This window comes from Durio zibethinus, chromosome 1, assembly GCF_047325235.1.
Source record: "Durio zibethinus cultivar Kanyao isolate XHJ-2024 chromosome 1, ASM4732523v1, whole genome shotgun sequence".
NCBI lineage: Eukaryota > Viridiplantae > Streptophyta > Magnoliopsida > Malvales > Malvaceae > Durio > Durio zibethinus.
Genome location: NC_143162.1, coordinates 8,631,733 through 8,657,225, shown reverse-complemented (window position 1 = coordinate 8,657,225; position 25,493 = coordinate 8,631,733). Strand labels below are relative to the sequence as shown.

General features: G+C 31.3%; 1 protein-coding gene and 1 pseudogene across 2 annotated transcripts; one reads left to right on the top strand and one right to left on the bottom strand.

The window, feature by feature from the left end:
• Positions 1-10,245: 10,245 nt before the first annotated feature.
• On the bottom strand, positions 10,246-18,027 carry LOC111310649 (Transducin/WD40 repeat-like superfamily protein). Of its 2 annotated transcripts, XM_089762316.1 has the most exons (21): positions 17,860-18,027; positions 17,539-17,757; positions 17,217-17,325; positions 16,767-17,132; positions 16,617-16,672; positions 15,892-16,132; positions 15,747-15,802; positions 15,312-15,561; positions 14,935-15,098; positions 14,655-14,797; positions 14,455-14,556; positions 14,024-14,162; positions 13,707-13,793; positions 13,471-13,632; positions 12,970-13,338; positions 12,339-12,532; positions 12,112-12,230; positions 11,751-11,795; positions 11,524-11,618; positions 10,994-11,179; positions 10,246-10,812 (listed from the first exon to the last, which is right to left on the bottom strand). In XM_089762316.1, exons 1-21 carry the CDS (start codon positions 17,905-17,907, stop codon positions 10,339-10,341), a joined length of 3,624 nt encoding a protein of 1,207 aa, XP_089618442.1. In that variant the 5' UTR covers positions 17,908-18,027; the 3' UTR covers positions 10,246-10,338. The 2 variants fall into 2 exon arrangements, with proteins under 2 accessions (XP_089618442.1, XP_022765836.2); XM_022910101.2 differs by having other exon boundaries at positions 11,524-11,795.
• A 1,606-nt stretch (positions 18,028-19,633) lies between these two features.
• On the top strand, positions 19,634-24,213 carry LOC149520334 (putative anion transporter 3, chloroplastic; annotated as a pseudogene).
• Positions 24,214-25,493: the final 1,280 nt, after the last annotated feature.

The window sequence follows — 25,493 nt, the reverse complement described above, 5'->3', positions numbered from 1 at the left end:
TATGGTCAAATTACGAGCCCTTTAATTTGCTTTTACATTAAGTCATTGCCTATAATGTGTTTTTGTTCTTTCAGCTTTGTTAAAATTTTCTTTGTTTGAGGGATGCTTTGGATTTTCAAAGATTCCTGTCGAGAGAAAAAGCAAAAGCAAATCACGCCATCACTAGAGAGGGAGAGCAGAGGGGTGGGGTGGGGTGAAATGGTGCCTGTTTTTCTCCTCTCTTTTCTCACATTTCGCTTTCCTTCCTCCTCTTTTTATTTTGCTTTTTCTTTTCCCTGTTTTGGGCTTCTTTTTGTTTTTCGGCTTTCGTTTTCTGTTTCTTTTTTTTTTTTTTTTTTTTTTTGTTCGCATCCAAATAAGTTCAATTCTTGTATATGGTTTTTCCATTTGGATTTATTTTGTGGATTCAGAGATTGTCTCACCCATTGATCAACATGTACCTATCAAAGGTCACTCCGATCCCAGACCAACTTTGTCAAAGCAAAACGGGCGTCCTTTAGCTTTTGTTCTGCCCCATAATATAACTCAATTGGTGCTACATGAGTTAAGATGACGTCGCCTCTTTGCGTATTTTTATTTTTTTTTCCTTTTATACTTAGCAAAGGGTACATAAAAAATAATGGGGGTGCGTACAAATACTCCGAAATACACACAAAAGTGGATTCACCCAAATGCATAGCGAAAACCCCCTTTGGCCCTTAGGTCCCCTTGGTCGATTGACCTATTTCTTCAAAACAGAAACTTGCTTTTGTTCCATATAAATTTAGTTTTCTTTTTCCTATACCATTAACTATCGTTGTTTCATGTTTTATAAGCGGTTGAATACTTGTTTCTCAATGTAGATAATTCTCTAAAATAAAAATATGTGTCATCAACATGTTTAGTTTGAATATGGGAGGATTTCTCAAAAGAAGAAGAAAGAATTAATTGCTTGTGACATTTGCAAAATGATAAAGCAAAAATTACTTTCAGGTAACTTTTTACATCACTTCTTTTTTATGTCAATTTGATAAGCTTTTTCCCCATAGAATATATTCATGATTATCATAAATTAATCCTCTTTTTCTTGTATTTTTTAGCTTTTAAAAATCTTTACTTAATTTTTTTTACAAGGATTCCTCAAAGAGTAAAAAGAAATACTCCTAAAGAACTTGAAATTAGGTTCCTCATAAACCTTTTACTTCATTGCACTTAATTTGGGTTCTTTTTTATTCTCTTAATTTTAATTTCTTTAGTATTTGAAACTGAACAATTTTAAATATTAATTATTAACTTAAAATTTTAATATTATATCGATAGATTTTATAATTGTTGATATGATACTCTCTTGTAGTTTATCAAGATTTTTTAAAAACTTAATTCATTTGTGATTAGTCAAGTCAGCGCACATATTTAAGATTGCATGCATATTCACGCATTAACATTAGATATCATTCTTGCTTTTAATCACTATGATCATTTGTTCTATCTTTGACCAATTACTTTTATCAACCATGGTTGAGGAAACATTTTAACCAAATAAAGAGGAAAAAAAAAAAGAAAATTAAAGGAAGGTAAAACCATGGGTTTTTATATATATGCTGGCAAATTGATTCATTATAAAGGAAAAAGTGTGGGACAACCCATAACAATAAAAGAAGAAAAAGGAAGAGAGCGGTCTTTAAAATATGTTCAAACTTCCAACCCCTTCGGGCTCTTACTAAATTTTAAGGGAAAAATATATATAGAAAAATTATTACGAGTACACACGTCTTTGTTAGGAGATGAGTGGCACACGTGTGTACGAATGGATCATGTAGGCTTACGTACACCATATTGGTATCAGAATCAGATTGATTGGGGAGCGCGTGGGTAGACGATTGAATCTCAAAAGCCCAAAGGATGACAGGCTGGGGCCCGCGTGAAGGCTCTAGTCTAAGTCTATTTGATTTGATGATATCACCCTCAGATGATCTGATTGAAAGCTGCAGTTGAATTTATATTTCCACGTGTGCCTAAGAATAAGAGGAATCTCCTCCTCCCACTCATTCTCCTCGATATATAATATTTTCATTTCACCTAAAAAAATAAAAATAATATGCCTATTTTTTGTAACATAGGAATTATTTGATTAGTGGATTTTTAAATTTTGAAAAAAGAATAATTTTAAATATTTAAAAAGAATGATTGATTTTTATATTTCGTTGAACTTAAAAAATGTAAAATTTTTATATTTGATTTTTATAATCTAAAATTATTTAATAAATTTTTTATTATATTATTTTTTATAACATATAAATAATACATGAAATTCATCAAATTACTTATTTAATATTTTTATAAAATAGTTATTTAATTTACAAGTGATTGAATTAAATTAATTTATACATTTATATAATGCTTAACTTACTTAATACAAATAATATGCCTATTTTTTGTAACATAGGAATTATTTGATTAGTGGATTTTTAAATTTTGAAAAAAGAATAATTTTAAATATTTAAAAAGAATGATTGATTTTTATATTTCGTTGAACTTAAAAAATGTAAAATTTTTATATTTGATTTTTATAATCTAAAATTATTTAATAAATTTTTTATTATATTATTTTTTATAACATATAAATAATACATGAAATTCATCAAATTACTTATTTAATATTTTTATAAAATAGTTATTTAATTTACAAGTGATTGAATTAAATTAATTTATACATTTATATAATGCTTAACTTACTTAATACATTGTGTATAAAATATATCAATTTTATAATTCATTTTTACATTTTATACCTTGTGTTTCTAGTATATATACATAATGTTATAAATAGTTTAATACATCTAGCAAATTCAATAAAATTAAATATACAAAATACTGAATTTTTTAATATATAATCTTATAATAGACAACATTTGTTAAAAACAATCATCATAAATTTAAATATAGACCATGATTGTTTCCATCCAACCGTCTATTTGTATATAGACGAAATTTATAAAAACAATAATTGTCTATACACCATATATAAGTAACACTCAACATTTATAAATAACATTCATATGGTCTTGGCCTAACATTATTTTTAATGACACATGAATAATGCATGATATTCAAAAAGATCATTTATTTAATATTTTTATAATATATTTATTTAACAAAGGAATAATTAATTCATTAAGTATTTACATAATGTATTTTATTTATTTAACATGCAAGCTGTTTAATTCAATTAATTTATATATTTATAAATCTTGTTAATTCAATAAATCAAGTATTCAAAATATTGAGTTATTAATACAAAAATCTATAATAAATGATGTTTGTTAATAACAACGGTCATCCATTTAAGTATAGACAATGTTTGTTATATTAACAACTGTTGTTTATTTGTATATAGGAAATGGTTGTTATTATCAAATATCGTCTATTGATTTTGGATAAATATTATTCTATCAATTTAATTTTATTCTAAAAAAGTGGTATGCAACATTTTCTAATAGTAGATTGCAGTTTTGTAAACAAAGCATAGTATTTGTTTTTTCCAAAATTAATTATTGTTCTAATATTTTCTCAGCAATTGCTATGTTTCATAAAATATAATTGTTGTCTTTATGAAAATTAAATAATTTCAAAAAATATTTGTTCACATTATACTTTTACAGAACATTTCCTATTTTTATATTATTGTTGTTTTTTTAAATTGAAAATAAATGTTCAATTATAAACGTTTTGTTTCATTTCAAATAATTAAAATATTATTGACATAATATAAATGTTAATAATTTTTATTATATAAAATCAAATTATTTATTTAAAGAACTCAATAAAACTAAACTAAAATAAGTGAATTAAAACTTGGTAAAAATAAAAAAATTAAATTAAATTAATTTCTATTTTGTAAAAAAAAATTTATCCCTGCTTGTTGTTAGATGTCAAACGTTGAGGCTTCGAATGTCTCTACATGTGTCAGTTGAGTCTTGGTTTATGATATAATTTATATGATATTGAAAGATATAATAGACCATAACTATTAATTATTGATTGAGGATAAAAGTGTGATTTTTAAGATTCTCATCTCAACATTGATATGGTATAGTCAAAATTTAATTATAAAATGTTTTTATAAAAGTCAAATTTTGATTGATAAAATAAATTTTAATATATATATATATATATATTGTCTTTAAGTTAAAAGGGAAATACTAATAGTAGATTTGTGGGGTATATATAACCCTTTTTCTTTTTATAACATTTTCCCTTTTCCATGGATAAAGCCTCAATTAAAATATGTCAATTCCAAATTTCCAACCAACGAAATATGTGTCTGTTAGTATATTACAAATCTAAGATGGAAGAAATACAGCGTTAGATGCTTTTGATTAAGTCTTTTTTGAATCTTTGAAAGTACTTTTTTTTTATACTAAGTCTGAAATTTTTATTTTAACTTTTTAAATGGACATATGAGATGAGAAAAAAATGATTTCAATTTATAAGTACTTTAACAATTGTTACAAAATATATTAACAATAATAATTTGCACATTTTCTTTCATCATTTTTCATCTCATATCTTATTTTCAAATTAAAATTATATATAGAACTCTAATTTGGTTCAATATTACAAATATATACATAAGAAAATTGGTCATGCATGGAATCTTACAGATATATTCCATTCCACGAGAAAGATCGATTTGTTGGGCAAATACATATGCATGCATGCATGGAGCAACGAGATCAGTAGTGAGAGATGATGACCCGCCGCTGAGTCACGAGAGAAATGAACATGAACCTCCCCCCGCCGGCTAATTCAAGACTTGGTTACAATAGCCACCTGTCCCTCTTCGGGGTCCACCACACCTCCTCCTTTCGGTTGCCGTTCACGAGGGTCCCATAACCATAACAAAACCCAAGCCCCCCTCCCTCTTGATCCTCCTCACAATCACATGTACCATGAACATTAACACGAGTGAGAGATTGTTGTCACTGTGCCAATGTATAAGCGACTGTATTTTTTTCTGCATGAAATGAGGCGTAAAGCATCCCTGTGTCCTCCTCACCTTTACCTTTTCTTTTTTATTGTAATGGATATATAGATGGACAAAAACCAAAGAGTCTCTAGGGTTTGTCTTTCTTGGATTTTGTTTGTTTTGGCTTATTATTAAAAAATTTTATATCTTTAATATAAATAAAAAGTGAATATGTAAATGTCTGTAAGGTTATCACTTGTTAGTGGGAGGGCAGAAAAAAAGAAAAAGAAAAAGAAAGAAAGATTTGGGACAAAAGTTCTACCTCTATGTGGGAAGTGGCCCCCATCAACCATACTCCTCTATCTTTGTTCCACAATGGGAACATTCACCCATTGTTTTCAGATTTAGCTTTATGTGTATATATTTATGTATGTTTTCTTGTTTGCTTCAAATTTCAGATTGTGATAGTCCTCCCAACTTATTTTATTAGTTCCCACCAAAGCTATACATGTCAAATTAGACTTTCAATTGACTATAACCCATGCATGTCTCTCTCCAATCAATCATTTTTTGTGCGCTATTTGTTGTCCTAAGGCTTGTTTTTGTCATTGACAACTACTTTTTATTGATTTTATTCTCATTGAATCTCTGCTCTTTGATTTATGGGCACTTCTTCAATATTATATATTATTTAATTTTGTAGGAAATGGGTGTGGAGAGGATGGCATCCTGTCACCTCTCCCTCTCTTCATTCTTTTTATTTTTATATTTTTATTTTACTTTTTGTCAATTTTTTTTTTAATTTTTTACTTATTTTTTATTTTATTTTTTTATTAGATAATTTTAAAAAATAGCGAAAGTAATGATGATAAAATAATTTGTATTTAAATAATTTTGATTCACAATAATTCAACATAAGTGCTATTTTTTAAAAAATAAAAATTGAATCAATTTTTTTTTTAAAATTGAGATCCAATTAAAGATAGATTTAAGATGTTCTATTACATCTCGAGTATTTATATAACATGTCTCTTCTTTTGTTTTCATTTTTTTTGTTAAAGTTTTTGATTTTTTAGATTTTTTTTTTTTAAATTAGGATCTAGTTAGAGACAGATTTAAGATATTTCATTTCATCTCAAGTATTCATATAATATGTCTCTTTTTTTGTTTTCTTTTTTTTGTTCAAGTTTTTGGTATTTTAGATTTTTTTTAAAATTTTAAATTTTGCTTTTTATTACATAAATTTTATAATAAAAAATTAATTAAGATAAAAATAACAAAATAACCCATATTCAATATATTTCAATTTGTTTTATAATAAAAATAACAAAATAACATGTATTCAATAGATTTCAATTTGTTTCGATCTAATAGGTACACTTTCCTTTAATTTGAGATAATTAGTTGGATTTTTTTTTAAATCGACTTTAGATCAAAACAAGATTTGAGTATTATACCTCGACATTGGTATATATAAAAATATATTTTGTTATTATTTAATTCTATATTTATATATGTATTATTAAAAAATATTATTTAATACTTTGATTTAATAAATTCATATGTGATCCATTTGATTTTTTTTTTTATCTTTTTTTATTTTTAAATTTTTATTTATTAGATAAATTTTGTAAAGAAAAAAAAACCAATCAATGTGGGGATGAAAAATAACCTATATCGATAGATTTCGATTCACTATGATCCAATTGATACAATTTTTTTAAATAAAAATTGAGTTAAATTTTATCTCTATAAATAATTTGAGTCAAGTTGAGATCGTGTTTAAAATACTTTACCCCAACCCTTCTTAGAATATATAAAAAAGAATATATTTTATTACTTATTTAATTTACATTTATATATATATGTATTGTATTAATAAAGATATTATTTAATATTTTAATTTAATAAAAAATTATATTTGCATAATTAAATTATAATTTATATTAAAAAATTAAATGTATTTATATTTGTTTATATTTGACAATTCATTAAGATTTAATACAAAAATTTTACTTCTCTCATATTTAAAATATAATTTTAAAAAATAAAAATTATCTCGTAACCAAGCTCGAGTCTAATTCTAGTAGATAAATAAAGTTGGAAGAGTAAAATATATCCATTTCAGGGTGAGAGCTACTGAACTTGAAATTGGTCAAGTAAACAGTGAACATATTAAGCTGCATGCTCATCTGTCTTTGGATTCGGAAGCCAAAGCTATTCGAGGTGTTCACATCTTGAAAAAAAAATAAAAAAATAAAAAAAGAAGAGTTTCTTGTGCCCTTTTTTCCCTACCGATGACTTGGAAAGGAGCAGATCGCTACTGTTTGAGGCATGCAAACAAAGATTAGGAGTATAAGCTTTTGGATTTGGGGGCAATTTTTTAAGTTTGTTTTCTGTTCTTTCGTGAAGAACTGAAGATTCGATAGTCATACTAGAAGTTGTTTCTTTGAAGCTTTTTGCAGTGAGAATGAGCTTTCTTTTGTTTTGTTTTTTATTTTGTCATTTTCCCAATGAAAAAAAGAACAAAATAAATTCATTCTCTCACCATTTAAATCCTAATTTTTTAAAAAAATAGAACCCTAATTAATAATGCAAAATTAAACCCAATTATATTTGCAAATGATAACATGATTTCAGACAACATGGTAGGGCGGGCAATTAATGTAACCCTAATGGAAATTCCCATGATTTATATATGTTCATGCTATGCATCGCTTTTAACATCATTAATTGATAATGAACCCTCATTCCACCCGCTGATGATTCCGACATAAATGGGGAACAGATTTTAAGCAGAAAATGTGAAGTTCGTAAATTGAGGGAGGACTAAAATCTCAGATATAGCACCGTTGGATTTTAATTTTACTTGTACAAACTGCAGAAGAAATGACATCTTTTAGAGCTGTAAAGCTCACTTTTCCTGCTAAAATCATGAAGATAAATTGATTTGGAAACAGTGCAAACAATTGAATAATGCAAAGAAGATAAACATGGGCACCAATGGATTCCACAAATTTCGCCAAACCCATTCATTATATCAAATTATGTTGTCTTATTATAAGACTAAAATCATTATTGTCCATAATTACAGAAACCATTTTCACAGGTAAAGTCATATATTCTCCTTCTGATATAGTCCTGCTTGGAACATTTTTCTTTTTTCTTCCCAATATATCTTCTTTTTTCGTGGAGAATAAGCTGTAAAGGAAAACCCTCAGGGCCAAATACATGTCTGACTGTAGATAAAAGAGAGAAAGGGAAGCTCCATCATTACCAAAGAATTATGAGCGGCAAAAGGACAATCTAATTGAGTCCATTGCCCCACAAAAAACATACAGCACATACAAATCAGAGGCTTTTTATTTTCCCAATTAAAAAAATGGGTAGAAAATGAACGATAGTCCCACTTTAAAGAAAAAAAAAAAAAAGCCTCCAATTTGGACCCCAACATGTCTCTCCCAAAAACCCCATTTCACATTTTATTCCCCCATTGTAATGAGGTAAGTGTTTCATTTTGAAATCATTTGTAGAAATCATAATTGTTTTATCTTAATCATACAAGGCAAAAAAAAAAAGTGATCGGTGCATGCGTGTGACAATAAAAAGCGGATGCACCCAACTTCCCATTTTTCTTGTTACATGCCATTCTCAATTACTTTTTCCTCTCATCAAGGCAAAAGATATGCTATGCCTAGCTAATAGCTATTTCCCTGATCCCCTTTTGATCAAATTTCTTATTTTTCTGGTTAAAAGCTTCTAATCAAACCATAGTTGGCAGAAAAAATGAGGAATTCAAGTTTTGTAAATAATAATGTTACAATTTCTTGTAAAAAAGTTAGAGTTTTGTGAAAAATATTTTGAGAGAAATTTTGAATTGAAAAATTATATTTTTAAATTAGTCTGAAAAAAATTAAATACAAACAAAATAAGAAAATATCTTTAATGGATTACCAACAAAAAATTATGGTAAAAAAACTTCTTTACCCTAGTCTAAAATCTCAATGGTTTATCTGGTACCTAAAGGCCTCTGGGTAGAGCCTGACTTGGAAATGATTAGTCTAATTTTTAGCAATTAGGTTAGACATGAACAAGGTGAATCATAATGGTAAGGGAGTTCAAACCACTGAAATTCCACGTGGAAATGGACATGGCTACTCATTAGCTTAAAAAATAAAAAACTACTAGTATGTAATTATACATGTAGAGTGAAGGAATCCCAAGAAAGAATTGGGAGTTTAGCATGATAGTAAAGCAAAGAAAAAAGCATGGAATTGCAGCAGACAGGCATTCAAGACTCGAAATACAGGATAGTTTCTAGGAAAAACCTTCTTTGCTTTGACGTGGTTAACATAAGGGTTAAGAGAGCTACACTAGCAATTGACATTCTTTGAAATTTACAATAAAATAAAGAGCTTTTCACCCTTATTTTTTATTTTATATATATGATTACTGCATGAAAATCATCAGTAGAAAATGTTTTTTCAAAGGTGGAAGAGGTAGGGAAAAGGCAAAGATGAGTGTTTGCTTTTCTTTCCCCACCCTCTTTTTCTTTTTAATGTTAAAGTTGAGGGAGGCCAGTGAGAATTATGCTTGGAAAGGATGTGTGCGTTCCTGCAAGAAAGATCCAAAAATTTTTTCCCTCTCTTTCTGCGAAATTTTGCTTTAAGCAATGGAGCCCAGCCTGTTGGTTTCAGTGCTACAAAGATCAGACTTGCTCCTTTCTCTCATCTTACTAGTTTGTGGAAACTTTTAGGGCCTCTGAGGGAAAATAAAAGGGCCATGTTTTGCATGTTTTTGTGTTACTTTTTAATCACCAACATCTTGGGCTCTAAACCCAGGTTCTCTGTCCAAGTTCTAGTGGAGCAAGAAATTTGCATAGATTATTTGCAAAATATAAATAAATAAACGAAGAAAAGGATTCTCTTTCTTTATCAATCAAAATTTAATCTTTTGTACAGTGGTGGATCCATTCTTTGGAGTAAAGATGTTATGGACACTTTTAAAAATTAAAAACTAAAAAAATTTAAAAGGAAATTTTCTCATAAATACTTTTAAAATTTTTTCATGAATATCTCAGAATTAAAAAAAAAAAAAAATCTCTTAAACATCTCAAAATTTTTCTATAGATGCTATTTTTATTTATAAAATTAATAAATCTGTCGATTTTTTTATATATATATTATAAACAAACAGTTAAAAAAACTTCTAAAGCCACCGTTGTTTTGTGAAAAAAAAAATTTAGAAAATAAAATTTTAGAGGTATAAAAATTAAACGAATCCAAGATGTCTTCGTATTATAACGTGGTATATTATTTAAAGCAAGAAAATTGCACGGATTATTACAAAAAAATTCACTATACATGTTAGTCATACGTCATTTAAACGCGTTAAACAGTGGCGAGATTCTGTTTTAGTATTTCAACAAACTTTTTTGAGAGGCTCTCAGCCAGTGTTCCTAACAAGGGTTCGAATGTTGAGCCTTCGACACTATTTCTGGATGAACTTATGTTGCTAGTATTATTATTTTGTACCAATTCAGCTACGGCATTGACTTTTTCAGCAATCTTTGGGAGTAGTTCAGTTGCTTCATCGTATAACTGAGCTCCAGATCCACTTGAAAACTCTTCAATAGGGAATTCTGTGCCTAATTTTGCAAATAACTGGAAAACATCCTCGGCAGCAGCATCCAGGCTGAGTAATGCTTCCCTACATGCAGTGATTTTCTCCCGTACTGCTTCACTTTCTCCATCAGCATATGGCTTTTGATCAGCCATGGTTTCTTCAATGGTTGATGAATCCTCTTTATCCTTTCCATCTCGAGGAGAACTTGGGGTAAGCAGGCATTCTGTTGAGTTTAGGTCCTGTGAGAAGTGAGAACAGTACCAAAGAAAACGTGAAAAAAGTCAGGTAGTCCTTAGATCATTACAAACTCTATCTTCACTTTACTCAAAATAACCCTTCAATACATTAACTAAAGGGAATGAAAAAAACTATATCGTTCAAACACAGCAGTGATAAATAAACCTGATTGATAGAGCCTACCACTTGCTGTTCCTGGAACACAGGATCCTCCAAAGTGACATTGATGGCAGATTCTTTCTCCAGGTTTAACACAACTATGTTTTGCATAGACGTATCAAAAAGTCTTTTACTGCCCACAAAATGATCCCGCCGTACAAAATATTGAGAAGAGTATCTTCTTCTAGTAGATGATTGCCTTTTCTCTACCTGTAAATGGATGGTAGTAATAAATTTTTGGTGAAAACTAAAAATTTTGAGAGATTTGACATCAATGAAATGATTTATATCGTTTGTTAATGAAAAAGGCAAAATATCCAAGGAGAGTTGAAATGCTAAAATTTACTTCAGTTTCCACGCTGCAGCTTATAGAGCCTAAGGCAGAAAAGTATAGCCAGTATAGCCTTACCCTTGGCATAAAATCGTAAAACACCAGAATAATTCAGTTTCCCAGACCCACCCAGTGTTCTAGCGCCCTTTTCACCAAAAATTGTGAATGAAAAACCATTTGAGATTTTAAGTTGATCTAAAATATAACAAACAGGAAAACTAACCTTGAGTATTGCAGACAGGTTGCCAAAATGCTCCTTGAACAGATCACTGTCCTCAGACTTCATATGGAAGGCATTAACATCCATAGCGTCTTGCTCTGTTTTTTCAGAATGCAACACATCAGAAACTACCTCGTGGTAAACTTTTCTACCCTCCGTGCCAAGAATACTATTCTGATCCTTGCTCAGCAAATCAAAACTACTAAGACAAGTATGTTCACCCCTATTACCTAAAGAATGTTCACTCTCACTTGGTATGTCAGCTAGGCCTTGCACTGCAAAAGATACACCGTAAAGGTCAATAATAATCCATCTAAGGCTAAAATTAGCTTAGTTAATTAGTCCATATATATTATTTGGATTAATCAATTTTCCTTCTTGACATTGGACTTTCACTCAGAGTATCAAGCCCCTTAATCATTGCTATTTGATATCTTCAGTTGCATCCTGAATTTCATTGGAATCTTAATTTCCAATATAATGAGTTACAAGAAACTGGCCTTAAGCAATTGTAACCATTTTCTTCAATCATGTTGCCATTACAGTAAAGCATTAAAAGAAATCTGATTTCAGGACAAAATTTGGGCATACCCAACTTTGGTGATGACACTGCCATCTTTACATCTTTCAGATTTTGAACCTCTGGGGAATTCAGAAGATCCAGACGTACATTATAGATAGTGAACCAATGATCTTCTGTGGCAGAGCGGCTGAAATGATGATAAAGGAGCGTGAGGCTTGAGGTAGGAAACCAATAATGTGTGCTAGCATAACATATATAAAGAAGAAGAAAGAAGAAGAGATGAAATAAACCTCACCTTACAAGCTCTTCTGGTGATGCAGAACTTCTGCTTTTACTAAAATTGGAAGAACTTTTGCATAGGCGACTGAGGCACGAGTTGCTGCCTCCTGAACAATGACCAGATGGAGTTTGATATTCGTGGCACAATGAATCATGACTCCCACCATTGCTAATCAAAGGTGACGAAGTTTTTGGTTCTACTTGCTTTTCCTTGGAGGCATCAACAAGAAAGATAAATCATGATCAATGAAATAAAGAACATTTCAGCAGTGGAAACTAACTTTTTTGCTATAAGAGATGGTGAAATTCTCTGGTGTGCCAATCCCCATGGTTCAAAAACACAAAGTAATATGGCGGCCATTTTTTATGATAAGTGTTGATTGGAAATCTCTACGACACTGAAACCATATATTTTATTATCCAAATTATCCCTAAATCCTGATGGAAGTTTGCATTACTCCAAAAATCTTATAGGTTTCATTTAGTACGAGGCCACGTCAAAAACAAAAGTGGAGAGAATGTTACTATGTTATTAATCCTATAAATGACAGGTCAAGGAACCACTTCTTTTTTTTTTTTTCTTTTCTTTGTTTTTCACCTTAGAATTATGAAGGGCAAAACATGTCACAGTCTACCGTCAAAAATACCTGGGGTGAAGTGAACTCAAGATTTCTCTGGACAAAATCAGAGCTTGTTACTTTGTCTTGCGCCCATTTTGGAAGTCTAGAAATGCTTAATTTAAATGCATAGGTCTCTTGAGAATTCCATCCATGATAAGTAGCTCTTTGTTTGAGTTGACTGGAGCTCTCAGCTGGCAACGAATCTTTGGAATCAATTCTACATGGCTGGTCTACCTCTCCACAGATCTCTCCACAAATTATTGCTTGACTAAAAGCCACCGGCAGCGCTGGGGTAATTGGAGACAACGAAACAGAATTTTCCTTAACTTTCTGTAACATCCTGGAAGCCAAGCGAGAAGGAAGTTGCCACACAAATATACAACCATCACCGCCTACCTGAGTGCATCATAAAATTCAGATGAATTGAGTGAACGAAGATAAATATAGTTTGCATTGAATTAGTTCAAATTCCATCACAGAGATGATACATGATGTCAAATGTGATAATTAAGCTTGAGAGAAACTCACAGAAACTATATGCTTGCAATTTGGTAAAAAAATTACACCCGTCACAACTTCTCCATGTCCTGCAGCTTGAGCAATCATCTCTCCGCTCATAAAATCATACACGCATATAGACTTGTTTGAAAATGAACATATGATGTAGCTGCAGCTAGGGTCCATTGTAACCTGACAAACATATTTAAGTTTCAGTGGTAGAAACATTGATGGTGCACATCCTACACTCAGAAGTCATAACTCACCTTTATTGGGTCACCAAAGTCTTTATTTAGCTTGAATGATCTAGTAAGCTTTCCACTAACAATGTCAAATATGTTTATCTTCTTATCCTACAAATAAACAATAACCAGATAATAAAAAAGAATTGGGATTTCAAACATGAGGTATCTGCCAATTATGTCAAACAGACAGTCAACTAAAGGTTGTTTTTAATGTGAAGCATTTACCATATGATGGATATGTGGGGGCTGATTGCACAAAAATCATTTGAGGCAGCCTTTGAAGCCGTCATTGGAATAATGGTAATTACTCCCTACTTAATAATAAGATTCTAACTTACCTGCCCAACAGTGACGACAACCTCCATCAGTGGATCTACAGACATATCATAGACAGTTCCATGAGATGCCATTTGATGGTGACGACGTGAAATCTTACATCTGCTATCAGTTAAACTGACATCACGGAACACAAGGGACCTGTGGGGAATAAAGAATAACATTAACTAGGGCCATATCGACATCAACAATGAGTAATCATTTGATAAAAATAAAAATTACAAGATACAAATACTAAATGTATATCAAAATCGTTTGTTTGTTTAAAGTAATTTAAAAAATTAAAGCCATTTCAAATGCCATAAACAAAATTAAACTACGTAGAGTACAACCTAAATAACAGTGATTTTGTCTCATTTCCTCATTTTCTCAGGGAGCTTCCTAATCAATATTTCCTTTTTCAGGTCTCATTTTTATGCATAAAGCAACATACCTATCAGCACTGCAACTCAGAACCTTACATCCATTGCAAGCAAGTTTGACAGCAGTCACAGCAGCTGAGTGGTCATCTATACTTTCAATGAGATCAAAATTCCTGACATAAAGGGCATTAAAGCAAATAACTTACAGATCCAATAAGCTCAAATAAACTTCAAAAAGAGAAAAAAAGAAGTTAAAGTACTCAATGAAAACCTTTTAACATCGTAAAGATGGATTATTCGATCCCGTCCCCCAGAAGCAAGCAAGTAATGATTTTCTGTGTCTCCCACAGAATCTACACCCTTTGTCCTCGACAAGCTAAAACTCAATGAGAGAATCTCTGCATCATGAGAATCCTGTCACATTAAACAATATAATTTATTGTTTGATGGACAGAATTTAGGGGACTGGTGGCAAACATAGTTATTATATTCAGCATTTAATTTTTTTAAAAACAAAGATCATAATGGATTATAATGGCCCCTAAATTTACCTTAATGCATGTATAATCAAAATTGTGAAGATCATAGATATGAAGGTTTCCCTCACAATCACCAACAGCCATGTACTTTCCATCTGAACTAACTGCCATTGAGCGGAAACCTTGATTTCCCAAAGTCGTATCTGCAGTGGCAATTTCAAAACTTCCTGCACTTACTGCTCAAAAAGCCCAGCAGTTGCAGGGGAAATACAATGAAAAATTAACTTAAACACATTTCACAGCTAGAAACATGAAAAATAAACTAACTATAAATAAAAAGTTCATAATAACTCCCAAAACTTTCAAGGTGCTCGGAATGAAAATTAAAACATCTGAACATTTTAAATGTTTTCAAGTAATGCTAGGACCTCTTATAAATGTTCCTTTACCTATATTCATAGTCCCCACTGATTCAGTGATCAAAGAATTATTGTCAAAAGTATCCCTTAATAAATCAGGTTGCAGGACAAGATCCCATAACCTAATTGTGCCATCAGCTGAACATGTTGCAAAGGAGACTCCTCCAGAACATCCCTTAGCCGAGCACATAAGAGATGAATCGTGCATGTTTTCACAACAGAGATTTTTGATATCCCATATACAAGCAGAGTGAGAAATAAGAACAAAGGACCTGGTAGCCTGCGAGGATGCCAATAAAAGTTAGCGTAATCAAGTTCTAATCTATTAATAAGCTCAAAAAACCAACTTAAGGAGAAGAATTTAGTTTGTGACTAGTCAGTATCTTATAGAAACAGGTACAGAATTAAGCTTTCTTCCTCAAACAAATAAAAAAAGGACACTATTATCATTAATGAAACAATCACCTCATTCTCTTCATAGAAATCCCATATATGGAGACTATGATCTCCATAGACAACGACTGCAAAGGAGAAAAATTGAAAGTTGACTATTATGAGTTACAAGCAGGATGAAATATCAAGAGTCAAGAAAACTGAGCTATAAGCTCACCAAGCTTTTCTGAGATGAACTGACAAGCAATTGCATCAGGAAGAGTAGGAGCTGATTGAAAATTTTTTTCACTGGCTTTAGGGCCAAAAAGATCAATTTCTCCATGGCATGTTTTGGCCTTAGAATACAGTAGACTTCCCACATATCTGAGATCCTCAACATTAAAGAGTTGTACTAGTCCATTACTGCATGCACAAGCAATTAACTTGCTGGATGCAGATAGTGCAAATCCTTTTTCAACCTGAAAGTTAATTTTTGAATGCATCAAACATGATCTCAATTGCAATAACTGATATATATTCCATGCAGTTTTAGACGGCCAAGGCCACATGTTACTAACTGCTTTCATCAGCCTGATTCTCCAAGTACAAGTTATAAACATCTTGTCTAAATTACATTCTGTCATTTAGAAGCCTCAGTTACAGGAACTTTCCAGCTGTGTTAACAAGCAACAATCAACTATTACAAAACGCAATCCTCACTTACCAAAGTATCCAAGCATACAGTACAAATAAAATCCTCATCATATCCAAAAATTTGAGACTGTGGAAAATGATCATTATGCCTGAATTTTATGAATGACAATGGCTCCAACATGGGCCTTTCTGAATCCTTCTTGACGGCCTACTTAGTATGTTGGACCACAAAAAAAATTCCCAGATTCCTCGGGGTTCTGGTTCACTTGTATCAACGATAAACAACATAGGATTGGAAGTCAAACATACCTTTAAATCAACCGAATTTCTTAAAGACATCCTAGAATCTATGAGGCATACAACTCCTGTAAGTAAAAGCAAGGGGATCAAACTTATTGACTATGCTTTAGAAATTCTAATAATTTTAACTCTTAAATAAACTATAAAGCAACAATCAACCTGCATCAGTCAGCGCGAATATAGGAAAAAGCTCATCAACCTGATCAGAGCTCACAACGCTACCATCAGTCTTGATGGTGGACGTGACCGATACAAACGAACTCCCTTTCTGAGGACCAAGATTAATAGGCTTCGCATGAATAGACAGTGACATTATCCCTTTGCTCATACGAGTCCTTGGAGATGCTCCAACAGCCCAGAATTTCAGGTGCTTCTTTCCAGCAGTAATAATGTATTTTGCATCTGAAGAGAAAGTGACGGACGTAACAGCAGAACAAGATGAAGTTGCTTTGAGCTTTGTAACCAAAATCCCACTCCGCCAATCCCAAAGGTAAATGTATCCTCCAACAGACACCAGATGTTCCCCTAAAAAACAATTAAAATGGTTGAAGGCAGGTTACGTAAACATAACCATGAGATAGATTTCTCAATCCATTGATAGTAACTAACCATTGGGTGAGAAAGCAATGCACTCAACTCCATACAGATGACCTTTCAGTTCAGATATGAAGGCACGAGTCACACAGTCCCATACTAACACTGAAGGTTGATGCCCTGACTGCAAAACCACATTAGATTCGTATACATAACAAAAGAGAAGCTTAAGTAAAATACATAATTAAGCATAGAAAAATAGTAAAATTATGAATTATTACAATTAAAGAATTTTCGCTTGAAAAGTAAAATGTACTACTAACTCAATATATACTTCTAAAATAGAATCAATGAGCAGATTAAACAAAAAATTATTCCATTCAAAGCGTTTTGGCACCTCTCCCGCAGCTACCAAGCGGCCATCACGAGAGACGGCGACACAGCTCAAAGGTTTAGGCATTCGATGAGCGACCATGAGATGCGATTGAGTTCCAGACTCCGCATCGTAGACCACCGCAACGCAACCGGCCACGTAAACGCAGGTCGAGGTTAAGACGCTGGAAGCTAATCCGTTAGCATTCTTCGTTGTTAATCCAATAACCTCTTTCAAAACCAGCTGCGATAAAAAAAAAATCAAAATCTGATTAGATTTGTACATTATTCAATTTCTTTTGTTACCATCAATTAGGGATCGATTAGAAATTTAAGCGCTAGGTACCTTTGATGATGCTGGATCTGATCTCTTGAGCTTTCGATTTGTTTTCATATTTGATTGGAAAAGAAAAACGAAGGGGAAAAATACTTTCTTTTTTTTATGAATTTTCAAGTGGTCTTGTTTCTGGTTTTTCGAATGAGAGAGGGAGGGGATGAGGGGCGGGAAATCGGTAAAATTAAAGATTGGAAACAATATGCGTTATGAAACTCAAACACGTGTGAGCTGGTTTCAGCCGCTGAAGTTGATGTTTCCGCTTTTCTGATTGATTGTCATTTATTAAGATAGATCGACTGTTTAACTGAGTTTTTTTTGTGCGGATTTTACTCCAAATAATTTTTGAAAAATATTTAATTTTTTAAATTTAAAGAGATTTTTTATTATTATTTTGATAAGTTAATAAAAAATATTTTTTTTATTTTTTGAAAATTTTTTTAAATAATATTAATATATTATTAAAATATTAAAATTATTTATTATTAAACTATATTAAAATTATTTATTATTAAAATTATTATTATTAAAAAATAATTATAGTATAATAATAATTTTTAGTATTAAAATGTTATGTTAATATAAAATATTTAAAATAAAACTATTTATTATTTTTTATATTATTTATTAATATATTCTATTAATAATATATTATTTTATTAATATAACATTATTTATAAGTAAAATTATGTTAAAAAATATTGGTAAATAATTTTATTCATAAATAATTTTTTTGTAAAAAAAGTCTTTTCCTTTTTAATTCTTTAAGATAATTTTTAAAAAAATAATTTTATTTTTTATTGATTAATAAATTATTTTTTGTTGATTAACTAATTTTTTATCAAATAAATATTTAAAAATATAAAAAAATAATTTTTAACATGTTAATGTAGTATTATCTCATATTTAATAAATTTTTAACATTTATAGTCTTATATTCAAGTTGATTTTTTTATTTACTGTTAATTAATTTTAAGTTAAATATTTAACGTGATATTAAAGTTAATATTTTTTTTTATTATCTTTTATTAATTTATCACGTGAAATTTTTTTTTTATTTTCATCTAAATATAATAAAAATTTATTAATATAATATTATTTCATATCTAATAAATTTTAATAATTTTAATTTTATATTTAAATTAAATTTTTTTATTTATTATCAATTAATTTTAAATTAAATAAGTAACAGTAACAAACGAACCTTTGTTTCATGCTCTATCTATCTAGGATAAATTTAACTGAGTCTGAAATAAGTTTTACCATATAACAGATTACAACCACATCTGTAAAAAAGAGGATAAATTTTGAGACCGTCAAATCCCAGTAACCTGCAAACAATGGGTGGCGATTGGAGAAATTGAGGTAAGTAAGCAAAATCAGGTGTCAGCACAAGGGAACATAAACTTTTAGTGACCAAAGTACCCTTAATTGAGTGGTGTTTATATATTCACAAGGAGATCGATCATCTCTAATCGTCTCTGTCTTTCCCCAACAACAATTTTTTCTTTTATTCCTTCTCTTTAATGCAGAGAAGGCAAAATCTGCAGCAATATAATACATGATTTTATAATATAAAGTTTCATTTTAATGGCAATCCTAACTGATCATTTCAAGCTTTTTGTCTTGTTTATTTCTCTCCATCAATGGCTACTACATCATTAGTACTTTATTCTTCTTCTTCCACTAAGTCTTGTTTTTTAAGCAGTTTTCCATCAAGCTTGATTGAATCGAGGATGACCAACCTCAGGTTTCAGCGTAAAGGAGTAGTTGGAAAGCAGGTCAAATGAGAGAGCTTAGGATTGTCATCAAAAAGAAGAGAGTGTGGTACAAAGAAGGAGAGATGAGGGGTGGTGATCAGGTGTACGGCGGAGGGGATAGAAAGAAGGATATTGATCGGGGAAAACACCGTGTGGGTGCCAGAGAGGTTGAAGGTGGTGGCTTTAATGGCTTGTGTAATGTGTTTATGTAATGCTGATATAGTTGTTATGTCAGTTGCCGTTGTTCCACTTTGGTCAAGTTTTTTTCTTGGCATTGTTCAGGTAATCCAAAATCATCATCTCTTTTTTCCTTTTTGCGCTTTTCTTTGAATCCCCCCATAAGAAAATCATTAACTCATTCTCCCTTGGCTACTGTTATGTTATGTGATTGTTTGGACTTAGGACTAGAAGAATGGGCCTTGGCTACCTGAAACGAAGGTACCCTACTTCATGTAGACATTGGGTTGTTTGGTTTGAACTTTGAACCAAACGTACAAATTGGTAGGTGGGGGAACAAGTAGTTTGGCAGTTAAGGTTTTATTAGTTCCAAAATTTTATCATAAGAAGAATGAGTCAGGTAGATTATACAGCACATATAGAGGTTGGTTAATACTTAATACTATATCCAATTAGAGAATGGCATACAAAAAAAAATAGTTTTTTGATTCGAAATGATTCAATATATTCAATCAAATAGATATGCAAAAAAATATGACTCATTTTAGATGGTGTTATCTTGTTTTCTTCATTGGTTATGCTGATGAATATGCTTAATTAGTCGAAGTCCTCCTTTATTTGGGATACAGATTTTCCTCTGTGATTTGAGGAGCCTTGTGGACAAACATGGAGGCAAAAGAGTTTTGGCATGGGGTGTGGCCTTGCGGTCTTAGGCTACACTTCTCACTCCCTGGCTTGCCAACCACTCTACCACTGCTCTCTTGGCCATTTGAGCCTTCTTTGGTTTGGCTGAAGGTGTTGCTTTACCCTCTATGAGCACCCTCTCATAAAGGTAATGACTCCTTAGTTCTCATTAAGGCAAGCATTTTATAGCACACACCTTGCGTGTAAATAATTTAATATGTTAAATGTCAAAATTATAAGTATTTTCATCACAGTTTAAAGAATAGATATATAGTTATTATTTTCTCTGTCATTTTTAGGTGGTTTCTAGGGCATGAAAGAGCAAGTGCAGTTGGAATTTCCATGGCCGGATTTCATCTTGGAAATGTTATGGGCTTAATTCTGACACCAATCATGCTATCATCCATTGGAATTTCTAGTACTTTTATGCTCCTTTCATCTCTTGGGTTGCTATAGTTATCATCATGGGTATATAAAGTTACCAGTGATTCGAGAGGAAGTCCTTTTATCAGCAAATCTGAGCCACGATTAATTCAAGTCGAGAAAGTTGATCCTCCAGTAAATACTGGAGAGCTTCCACCTATACGCATCCTTTTGTCAAAGTTACCGACATGGGCAATCATATTTGCTGATGTAACTAACTAACAATTGGGTGAGTTTTTTCATCATATTTAGAACTTCTCAGTGGCTTCATTTTTATGAGATGTGACATTTAAGGCATGTTTTTTTTATTTCAGGGATACTTTGTTCTTCTCTCATAGATGCCTATTTATTTCAAGACTGTAAGGAGCTCTCTCATTAATTAATCCTCTATTTATTGTCTATTTTAGTTATCAAATGCTTTAAACCTTAAACATTGTATATTTAAGGCTCGTGAAAAAGTTGTTGGCACACTCATGGACTCATAACTTCGTAGAGATTACATAATGATTGCAGATCCTCGTGGATTGGTAAATGCATAAGTGCTTGTGTGCACGCACAATTTTTGTTAAGCTTATACATGGATCTATCCTGCAACTTTTGTTTAACTTTTCCTAAATTTAACTGCATTGTTCAAACATCTGGAGACTTACGTTCTTACTTTTCTTGGTATGTAGTAGGACGAGTACTTTCATGTTCCTTAGTATAATAAAATTTTCCTATTTGAGGAGTGTGTTGAGATTTTTTTAAGCAAAAACGAATTTCACAATGTGATCAACACGAAATAAATTGTATACAAGAGATAATATTTAATGTAATTCAGTCTAATTGCTTATATCTATGGATGAAAGAGAAAATTCATTATAAATATAGAGAAAATAGTCCTAGTTTTTATACTTCCTAATGTATAACTTATGAAATATCTTTTATCTCATGTCACCGGTGTTTTCTCAAACAAATTTTTTTTCACATCTTTGCAAACCTATCTTTCATATAGAAATCTCATAACTCTTTCTCATAATTCTAAAAGTTAATACTTATTTTATATTTATAGAGCTTCATTACTTGATCACCAGAAATTTCTATTTACTAAGAACTCTTATCTATTAAGAATATTTATTCTTAATTATCAAGTAATTATTTAATTAATAGAATTTTACTGGAATTCAAATTGATTTTCAACTAGAATTTAAGAAAATATCTAACAAAATGTTATTGGGAGATTTATCACATTTACAGCTACAACACTACATATATACATGTTGGACACCACTTGAGTCCAAAAACTTAAGCTATTTGATTCTTTATGTATATATAAGACATCTCATTTTTTTGGACACCACTTGAGGCCAAAAGCTTAAGCTATTTGATTTTTTATGTATATATAGGACATTTCATTTTTTTGGACACCACTTGAGTCTAAAAACTTAAGCTATTTAATTCTTTATGTATATATAGGACATCTCATTTTCTTTCTCTTAATGATATGAGATTCTTTACTTACATGTGAATCATCCCAACAATTTCTTCCGTTCACTTATGAATTCTTCTCGGCTCTCTTCAATGAGTAAATCCTATCAATACTTTTTTTTGTGTCAAGTAACCTTACATTTTTAGTGCGCTTTTAGGCTAAGTTCCAACATTCAAACTTGCAACCTAGGTTGACTCAATACATCGGCCCCAACAATTTCCTCCGTTCAGTTATGAGTTCTCATCAAGTCTCATTTTGGCTTTCTCGTGAGAGTAAATCCTATCAATACTTTTTTTGGATCAAGTAACTTCACATCTTTAATGCGCTTTTAAGCTAAATCACAACACAAAACTTTATAGCCTAGGTTGACTCAATACATCGCTTTGCATCCAAATCGAGCCTTTTTGTATTATGATACCAAAGTTCGAGCACATAGAGAGCAGCTAGCCTTTGATTTGCTAACAATCTTTTCCCTAGCAACACTAGTAGTACTTGTATCCGTGACCTTAGGCTATGATATCAGTTGCTGGAAGATTTACCACACTTGGAGTCATGAAAGCATATTAGAGATCTCATACATATATGTTGGACAACATTTGAACTTAAAATCTAAAGCTATTGGATTTTTGTATTCTCTATGTATGTATAAAACATCTCATTTAGATCTCTTAATGATATAAAATTCTTTATTCATTTGTTAATCATCCCAGCAGAATGGAGGTGTTTAATGTGAACTTGAAACAAGCAGCTTGGCTTAGTGCGGTTCCATGGGAGACAATGGCAGCTTCAGATTACATTGCAGGTGTAGTATCAGATTCCTCGATCAAGGCTGGCCACTCTACAACATTAGTTCGAAAGATCATGCTGGAAAATCTTCCGAAGCTATTTAATATCTTACAATAATAAGAGCGCATAGGACACGTACTCTCAAAAGTAACGGATTCATGAATTTAAAAAATTTGGTTTCGATCATTAAATATTAGCCAGAGTAGATAATAATATGGAAGATGTAAGAATTTAAGTACATCATAGAAGAAACAACAATGAAAAGACGGAGAAAGCCACGGTAAAAGACCTTTCGAGGTTGGAACTTGGAAGTTCGGTCCTCGAGACATAAATTTACATTGATTTTTATTTTTTGCTTAACATCTTGCTATTTTAAAAATGGCAGCTCCTGATATGTAATTGTAAATGTAATAGTCTATACGCTTCATTGGCCCTGGGGTGTCACTGCTTTGCCCGAATTTTGCAAAGTCACCTGCAGTTGCAGCTTTATTTATCACAGCAGCCCTGAGCTTGAGTTCCTTTAGCCAAGCTGGTTTTCTTCTTAATATTCAAAAGTTTCATTTTGTCCATTCAATCATGAAATTCAAACAAATCCTAGCCACCCTAAGATAATATCTGCCCATACTTTTCTGAGGATTCACCACCGAACTAATCCTGCTTGGTTTATTTGATCAGGATATTGCACCTCAGTATACAGGATTTGTCCATGGTACGTTTAGTCAATTCTATCAAATAACAAGATGATTTTTATTCATATTTATTGTAATTTTGCAGTTTTCCATCACTAAAAATAAGGATATATTCTTAATGGCAACGGGCATTGGAAATTCAGCAGGGACATTGGCTGCCATAATCAGCACCATCGGAACCGGTTATTTTGTTCAGTGGTTAGGATGTTTTCAAGCATTCCTCACTGTCACAGCTGGCCTCTATTTCATTACAACCATTTTCTGGAACCTGTTTACAACTGGGGAGCGAGTTTTCTGGAATTTCAAAGAACATAATGCAGCATTTAAAAACAGGGTTCACGCTGGGGATGTAATAGGGAACGAAGAGAAGTTCAATTAAGCATTCAAAATTTTGGGGGTAATCTTTTAGGCAATGATTTAGCGACGTACAGTTCATTCTTTGTTTTGCTTCCGGCACAAATGCCTCATTCCCTTCTCATTGTACATTTTTCTTTGCCTTTCCTGATATATCCATCAGAAATCACTGCAAAGCATTCAATTACCATATTAAAGCATGATATAGTACTAATTCATAGTGTAGCATACTTGGCAATGGAATGATCAGAATGACAGAATCATGATATCTCACCCCCAATAAAAAACCAAATTTCAATATCTCTTTTGCGGCTGTTAACAAACAAGTTAGGACCACATGCAGACCACAATTCAAGTCAAAAACTTCAACTTCATCAGAAAATGATGCCATAAATCCATGATGCTGCAGCCATTTGGTGAATTTAAGAGTAAGCTGCAAATTAAAAAGTGTTCTGGTTCAAATTTATATAAATGAATTCACCCCCTCAAAACAAAATTCAATCGAAGCGTCAACCTTTACCCCAACTAAATTTTGTTGCTGTTGTTCTTATCCATCAATGTTTGCCCAACTCTTCTTGCTGCAACATAAATAGTCGTGAACTACAATGATAAAAGGAAAAATACCAAGAACTTACAACTTGCGAGTTGTTCGGTTTCTAACAAATTCCCAGGGACGCACTTTCTCTTTCTTTTCTTTTTAGGTCTTTTTTAATAGGTTTAGTTGGAATTTGTATAGTCCAAAAATAATTATACGATAATTCAGATGTAAAGCTGAAAATGATAACTTGATATATTCATTGAATAGAATAATTATATGTAAATATCTTTCATGTTTTCTTGCATCAAATATATGAAATAACAAGTTGAAAAATGAAGTAAAGTAAAAAATTTATTTAATTTCAATAAATTTATGTAATTATTTTAACCAAAAACTCTACAAGATTCACAAAGAAAAAAATTATGCATAAATTGCTAATAGCTCAAAAAAATAGTATTAAAAAATAAAAACATAAAAGAAATAAATCCAAATTTCTCTCCATCAAATATCTCAGCTGACAAAGCTCTCTTAACTGTTGCATAAGAGAGACCAAACCCACTTTGATTCCTTCACCTTCAGAGACAACAGCTATTCACCCTTTTAAGCTCTCTCTTGCACCACTCTCCTTTCTTGGATTACTTTCTTAACTACATCAATCCTGCAAAGCTCCAGCCTTTTAGGCAGGGAGTGACATGATCCCGGAGTCTAAAACAATCCCATCTTTATAATTTTCCTTGCTTAGGAATCCCAGTCAAACCCTGTTTTTC

Excerpts from the sequence above, each read along its gene's own strand:
- LOC111310649 (XM_022910101.2), bottom strand. The coding sequence starts at position 17,907 with ATGAAAACAAATCGAAAGCTCAAGAGATCAGATCCAGCATCATCAAAG. Across the intron at positions 13,794-14,023 it reads TTGTCGTCACTGTTGGGCAG|GATAAGAAGATAAACATATT; the intron begins GTAAGTTAGAAT and ends GTTTATTTGTAG. Across the intron at positions 12,533-12,969 it reads TTGAGTTCACTTCACCCCAG|GAAAAGCAAGTAGAACCAAA; the intron begins GTATTTTTGACG and ends GATGCCTCCAAG.